At 34.5% G+C, this 8,042-nt stretch overlaps 1 protein-coding gene across 2 annotated transcripts in view; it reads right to left on the bottom strand.

Moving 5' to 3' along the window:
• Positions 1–894: 894 nt before the first annotated feature.
• LOC144958999 (alsin-like) overlaps positions 895–8,042 on the bottom strand; it is a 57,329-nt gene continuing 50,181 nt past the window's right edge. For both annotated transcript variants that reach the window (XM_078891313.1, XM_078891314.1), the window contains 4 exons: positions 6,307–6,368; positions 4,678–4,741; positions 2,457–2,639; positions 895–1,082 (listed from right to left, as the gene is read on the bottom strand). In XM_078891313.1, coding sequence (XP_078747439.1) covers positions 1,038–1,082; positions 2,457–2,639; positions 4,678–4,741; positions 6,307–6,368 — 354 coding nt within the window. In that variant the 3' untranslated portion in view covers positions 895–1,037. The remainder of the gene's footprint in view (positions 1,083–2,456; positions 2,640–4,677; positions 4,742–6,306; positions 6,369–8,042) is intronic.

Raw genomic sequence — 8,042 nt, 5'->3', positions numbered from 1 at the left:
CCCATCACTGCTAATCTTTAATAAAAGGAATGAAATTGACGTCACTCAGCTCTTTGTTATTGTTTTTAGCCATCCATTTTTATGAATTGTTCTCAAATAACATGTATATCAGTACTTATATAAACGTTTAAGGTTACACATAGTTTAGTATGAGTTATTAATTAAACGCATAGCATCAATAAATTCTTCTTTCTCAAATAAACAGACTAACTCAGTCAGTCTACGCATTACTATCAAAGTAACATCCAAAAAATAAAAATGATGGTAATTACTCCCTACATTTGGGTACGTCAAATTCCAGCATGCTCTGCATTATGACACGCTGGAGGCAGGAGATGGTGACCACATTTTATCTATATTATAAGTCGTTTCCTGCAATGAGCATCAGATTTTGATATGCTCAGAATTTTGCACACTTTTTGGCTTCTCCTGAGAGCGTGCTAGAATCTATCAACTACTGTACATTTCTGATTGTCTGTTATATGTCAGAACTGCTCAGCTAGATATCAGCAGGCAAGATGTTAAATAGTGTAACATATTATTTGGGGAAAATTCATAGAAATGAATGTCAACATTAAATAGAGGAATATTTAAATTTGCTACCCCGACTGCTTTATTTCTAATTTTACTTGAATTCATTTGGTACTGATCTACTGGTAGAGTTCTTGCTGGATTATGACACAACAAGTTCCAGCACACTTGCGCTAGGGGATCAAATTATATCTAAATAATAAGTCATTTCCTCCCATGAGCATCAGATTTTGGCGTGCTCTGACTTTAGCATGCTTTTTGGCTTCTCCCAAGAACGTGCTAGAATCCCGCGAGTATGGCATCTGAATGAGGTAATTTAATATTTTATACAGTGTTGTTACTTTATCCCTGACTGGTATTTCATTTTCTGTTTTTTTTTTCTACTAGATTAGAATTAGAAATTGTTTATAACACTTGGCAGGTCTGTAGACGGATATACAATCCAGTAGTGGCAGGACTGGCTTGTGACGGATGTCCATGTCCGTGTCCATAATTGGGCAAATCTCTTAATGATGGGGCATTTTCTCATTCTGGATCTGGAAATAGCAAGCCTGGAGAAATAAAAAAGAAAAAATTACTGAAATAAGAATGAGAATATTAATATGGAGGGTACCAGTCGGAAGTATCTGTTGACCTTAAAAATGCCAATTATTTTTTATTGATTCTTTTTAGTTAAACCACAAAACAATGATTTTTGGTATGTCGAAATATAGACAACAATGTGCTTCATAAAACCCATTAAATTAAGGCAGGTAATCTTAATTTCGCTATACCTACATCTGACACGAATTCACTTTATGCTATGGTTGAGTTTTTGGAATCAAAAATACAAAGGCCTTCATAAAAATCTGGAACTCTTACTTCGTTAAGAGAAAAAAAAAGCAAAGCAATTGGTGTGGTGCATACCAGTTATATAATTATATAATATATAAATACATATATATATACAGGGAGTCTCTAAAGCGTGCATCATCCAGATTGTCATAAAAAGATACGAATATCAATTCTATTGATTATAATCAAAGCAGATGCTTAAATTGTTCATTCTCTGTTGTGGACGTATTTCAATTCTCTTTTATAAAACTGTCCTTTACTCTGTTCAGGGTTTTAGTGTTGATCCTTTGACCCTCAGCAGTGATCACATCTTTCAAATCATCAAGAGTATGTGGATGTTTCTGGTAAGCAACACAATTAAATTGTCCCCAAAGGAAATAGTCCTGTGAAGTGGCCACCCCGATCACCAGATCTGTCACTTTGACTATTCTCATTCTTATTTCATTAATCTTCCACTTAAAGTTTGGTTCAGGTAGTTATGCACTCAAACACAAAGCCTGGTGGAGCTCAATCTTGCTGGAAAAAATATGTTTTGTCATCGATGTATGGGAACATCTTCGAAGTAACCAAACAAGGGAGTCTCTAGAAATTCTAAACAAGTTTCTCCAGTAAGGTTTAAGCCGATGTGTAATTTGCAAGTCTAATAACCAATATTGGCTCATTTTTGTAATGATAATACTCACCTAATGATAATACTCTCAAACCAATGAAAAATATTTCCATCACGACAATGTTAATTCAAGTCCATAATTGCATTCATTTATCAGGCCTGTTAATAACATTTGCACCAAGGCTTGAGCCAAAACAGTGGAGATCAGGGATATTTGTGTGGCTGGTTGAGAAAAGCCGGGAAGATGCGGCAAGCATCGAATCGAGATATGAGCCAAAATCGAAGATAAAGTGTTTCCCATAGCAACAAACTTTATTCAGAAAAAAATCATAACTTGGGTTCTAATAGACATAGAAAGAAAATTGAAAGTGGTTAATGATCAGAAAGATGTGGTCTACAATAATGCATACATAACTCAATTTTTTAAATCTGCGCATCTTTCCGGGTTTTCTCAACCAGCGACACAAATGCATATCCATACCGTAAGAGTGGTAAACATGAGTCCATACTCCCCATGTTCCATATGCTGCTCCATGAGGTCTTCAATTAGATGAATTTCAGCCCCTAGATGATGGATCTTTGCCCTGACCACTACAAACTGAAATATTGGGAACAGGTCGTCCATACACCACATCACTTCATCTCCTAGGCTGGTCATCACAGTCTGAAAGACAAGATGGAATCATTTTATTTAATGAAAATTAGTCCTTTGTCTATGTTTTTAAGGGTTTTACGGTGTTTGCAACACATTAAGGTCATATCAGCGCCAGTAAAAAGGAAGTAAATGGGATGGTAATAAGTTCTAAAATTACAATTAAAGCAACCAAGAAAAGGTAAGAAAAAAGGGGGAATTCGTTCAAATAGGAAACAGATGTAGAATCCAAGATCACACTATCAAAGTACTTAGTTTGAGATCACCTAAAAGTCTCATCCAGGCACAAGCACAGGTCCCCACTAAGAGGAATACACTCAAAAGTTTAAAAATCATAAATAATATGAAAACAAAACATAATAACAGAGAAATCATTTACAAGAAAAAATAATATCATCTCCCAAAATTAACTTTACATTTGAATGTTTCCCTCTCAGCCAGGGCCAGGACAAAACCAAGCAAACTCATTCTAAGACAAAGACAGAAAGCAAGTTGAAAAACAGATATAGGGGTATAGAAGACATAGTAAGTACCTCCCTGCCCACTATGGGAGGTCAGGAACCCCACCCAGAAAATTAGTCCTTTCAATGCCATGAGGTCAAATAGAAATGAAGCACATCCGAGAGCATCTTTAAAAATAAACATAAAGACACACCTGTTTGAATTTGCAAGTGTAAGCCGACAAAATTGTCTGAAAATTTATCAAGGAACGAACAGCACCTATGTTTTAACCAGTTAACTGCTATTTCTTGGCAAAAACTCTCAAACCTGGGACTTTAAGGAAGACCTCTCGAGGTCTAGGGTTAGAGAGTTTTTGTCAAGATGAGGGTCAATTAAATCAATTGATATTTGATAGACGAGTTTTTTGGGCAAATGTTTAAATAGTCTTCCCAGATTACGGCAGTTAACTGGCTAATTGTCCTATACCCTCTTGTCGTTGATCATGGGGAATTTGAAACAGCTGCATCATTTGTCCTTGTTAATTAAACCAGAACTTAAATTCTAATTCCATTGATTTTCACTTTTTAAGCATCAAAGAACAACATTAACATTTAGTATATTTAGAGCCTGTAATGATAGATCGTGAATAAATGTTAAAATGAATCAGTTACACTGCAGTCTGCTTAAGATAAACTGCGTCAAGACAAATTCTCACTTAAAATAAACTCTGTAGCTGGTCCTGATGTTTCTGCTCATTAGTAATTTAAAACGTTTAAGATAAATTCCATCCATGAGCTAGTCCAGATAAGATAAACTCATCACCCCTCCCCACCCACCCACCTCCATCTACTATCTTTTAGTGTCCCCATCACGCAATACATTCACTTGCCCCCGTTATACAAACAACACCTGCTATATTAGTCGAGTGTGAAGTGTGTGCAAATATTTACTGAAATACACCAGCATGTCGCCACATGACGCACACACTCACACCGCGCGTGAACATGTGGGTTTGTGCTTTTGTCATAGCAGCACCCATGTCACTATGGGTATGGGGGCCAAGCATAGCAGTGTTATTGAGGACATAGGGGCCAAGGCTAAGCAATCAGAGAGAGCACTCTTAGTGGTGACTGGGCCAAAGCCGTTGTCTATCATCCCTGCCCTTCCCTTCCCCTAATTTCACCTATGCCATGCACATCTCCACTAAGTGGTAATCAGAACAAGACTGGCACTCATCGCACAAATAGCTTAGACTAGGGACGACTTGTGATAGCGTTTCAACTCGCCCATTTTAATTCATTCTCACTCTGCATTTCCAAGCATTTAGATTATCGCATGCCTGTTTCATTGGAAAGATGACTTATAACATAAAAAGAAACACTCTTAGTTTACATTAGTCAAGCTGACCAGGAATCTGGGCTGTCTTTCTGGATGCATTTATGAAAAGACGATAACTAATAAATTAAGCAAATGTTTGTGCCACTGACGGGTTGTTTTGAGTTTTAGATAAGATAAACCATGGATAAGATAAACTTTTTTTTTCTGGCCCCAGGGAGTTTATCTTAAGCAGACTTCAGTGTACAATAATTATTATTTTTCGTTGTCTAACCTTTGTGATTTCATTAAAAGCTTCTTTGATGACAGTCAGCTTTTCCAGAGGGCTGAAGGCAGTGCTGGAAAAAACAATTTAAAAAAAAATGGAAATAAACTTTATACATGATATAAATGTGTTGCACAGCATAGGGGCCATTGAGATCTCTCTTCACAACAAACAACAGATTTGTCATCGGCAACTTACAATAAAATTTGTATATTTTAAAGGAAATTTTAAAAATCCGAATTTGAAGAAAATAAACCTGTATAAATCCAAAATGCATAATTTTCAACCCTGTCTATAATAATCGTCACTTTTAAATATTTCTATACAAATTGGTCTAGGGCAGTTCAATTTGGACATGTTATCTATTTCTGAGTAAAATACCCACTTTTTCACTATTTTGGATAGTCAAAATTCAAAACGAATTTTAAATAGGTACCACAATCGACGTCATTTTTGTGGCAGAAAAAATAATCTATATCTTTTGTGTCATACGTCAGGTAAATTATTTTAAAACCGGGTTATTTAACCATTGACACCTCGGCCATCAAAAAATGTAGAGAGCTAAAATCAGTATTGTCTTAAAGAAGAAGGTTTCAAGTTTATTTCTATACCACTTCAACAATAAAAAATGGGCATTAGAAGAAGAAAAATATCGTTTTAAAACTTTACAGCAGCGAAAAATCCTGACATATTCTTGATATAAAATTTGAATTGAGTCTGTCTAAAAGATGAACATCTTATCTCTATTTGTACAAATTTGTTTTAATGAGGGTTGTTTGATAGCTGAGGTATCACATCTTAAAAAACCCAACCAAATCCTAGGTTTAATGTTGAGTGTGATCGGATTTTTTACACCTCATTAAAGTTTGTAACAGCAAACAACTTGCCGCAAGAATGAGATCTCAAATTATTGACAAAAAGAATAAAGTTCAGTACTCTTATGAAAATAAAGCACGGATGACAAATAATTTGGGTACAGATTCTTGTTTTGCAAAAATTTTGAAAAAAATATAAATCTTAATAAATCATACCCTAATATCCGGATAAAAAGGGAGGAAATGAAACTTTCTAAGATAAGTCGATTCCTTAGTGGTACAGCACTGGTCTTTGGATCAGAAAAATACAATCCAAAAGTGAAAAAGGAAATGCTTCAAAATGAATAATCAACAATGTTATTGTTTTGCTTCAATCTGAAGCCTTTCGCTTTTATCATTTTGTTCGTATTTTTATAGAGAGGCACATGTTCAAATCCGTGTAAGGATGGAATTTTCCTCATAACTATTGAATTCCAAAGTCATTGTTCCATTTTGTCCAATCACTAGATGAACGTTAACATGGAGGTACTGCCATTTTCAAAGACCTAACATGTGTTAATAAGATTTATCAGGTAGGGTTTGACTTTACTCTAACCTGACACAGGGCATAAAATTTTCACCAAGAGAGCAGAAACAACAATACAACTTGGGTTTGAAACCCCGAGTCATTAAGGGCTTGGTTGACATGTTGCTGCTCTCTTAGTGAAAATGGTGAGATATCATCTGATGTTGAAGTAATATTGAAACAGTTAAACTTGAATCGCAAAGCACTTATTTATGAAAAAATCTGAATCATGTTGTCAGATTCAATCAAGGTCTTTACCTAAGCTGCTGTAACTGGTCGACAGCTTGGGCATAACATTCCTCTTTGATGGAAGACAGGCTCTGGTGATGGATATAAACAACAAAACAAACTTTGTTGACATCATTTAGATAAAATTCAGTCATAATGACTTGGCTAGGTCAATGATATTCTCAGTTTGAATCTTATATTGTATTTTCAAGACTATAAGACGCACCCAATTATAAGCTAAACCAATCAATTTTTTTAAAGATCTATTTTATGCAAACAAAAGCTGCTCTGGGGCATAAGCGTAACCTCCTTAACTCAGGCATGCTGAGTAGGACCTACCAGTATGACAATAATTCAATAAGCTGAAAGGAACCAATGTGAGATTTCAGTCATTAATTATCCGTTATAATGACACAAAGCCTACACACTTGACCCACACGGACAAGGAAAAATACAAGCATTAGCATTGTGCAATTTCAGCCCTCATTCATCCATTAAAATATCATAACAGCCATGAAAACTACACACTTGGCTGACAAGGACAAGTAAAATACAAGCATTAGCATTGTGCGATTTCAGTTGTCATTTATTGACTACAATATCATAACAACACCCGTGAAGACTACACACTTGGCTGACAAAGGTAAAATACTAGCATTAGCATTGTGTAATTTCTATTGTCATTTATTCCATTTATTCATTAGAATATATCAACAGCTGTGAACATAACACATTTGGCTGATGTGGACAAGGTAAAATACTAGCATTATTGATGTGTGATTCTGTCATTGCTTATTCGTTACAATATCAAAACAATAGCCATGAAGTTAACGGACATAGCTGACATGGACAAAGAAAAATACTAGAATTAGCCACACCAGACTATAAGCTACAAGGTAGAGAATCGGGGGGAAAAATTTTGTGAATTACAGTCAGGAAAATGTGGTAACTGCTTTTTGGGTTTTTATTTTCTTCCAGATTTGGGAGTTTCAAAAGCTCTGTTCAATTTTGTCTTATCCCACTTGGACTTTAAAGGATAATTAAACAAATAAAGAAATAACTATAAAGATATAAATAAATAAATAGAAAAATAGATGAATAAATATAAATAAGTAAATAAATAAATAAATATATACATAGAAAAAATTGATAAGTAAATATACAAATAAGGAAATAAAAAATATAATTATTTTAATTTTAAAATCAATAGTACCCCCCAAATTTTGCAAACTAAAAACAGCAAAATTTGCAAAAAAAATTTGCAAAAAATTGCGATTAATTTTCCTAAAAACCCATAATTAGTTCATGAAAGAGAAAGGTATTTGTTTGTTTTTAAGGGTTTCATGGCACTTGCAACAAATGTAAGGTCATAACGGCGCCAGTAAAAAGGAAAAAAATGAGATAGTAAAAAATAAGTAAAAAAGAAACTACTCTTGATTAATTATCTTTCACTTTCTACACCAGCTGTCAAATTAAAAGAAAGAAAAAAAAATGATCTTTTTAAAAATTATTAATGTTTTTGTTTTTAAAAATTATTATTATTGGGTTTTTTTCTTTGCAAAATTTCGAAAAGCGATGCAAAAAACCACCATGTCAGATTTGCTTTTCAGGTCAATTTGGAAGCATGGCAAAATTAACCTAGGTGTCAGAAAGAGTGCAATGCTGAGATATGAAAGGTGCCAGACAAAGCAAGAAAGAAAAATACAAGAAAAAACCATCCCACAAAATTAGTCTTGTATTTTTCTTTCTTGCTTTGTCTGGCACTT

The sequence above is a fragment of the Berghia stephanieae genome, chromosome 13 (assembly GCF_034508935.2).
Source record: "Berghia stephanieae isolate SIO BIC M18660-M18661 chromosome 13, UCSD_Bste_1.3, whole genome shotgun sequence".
NCBI classification, from domain to species: Eukaryota; Metazoa; Mollusca; class Gastropoda; order Nudibranchia; family Aeolidiidae; genus Berghia; species Berghia stephanieae.
This window is presented reverse-complemented; position numbering and strand designations above follow the sequence as displayed.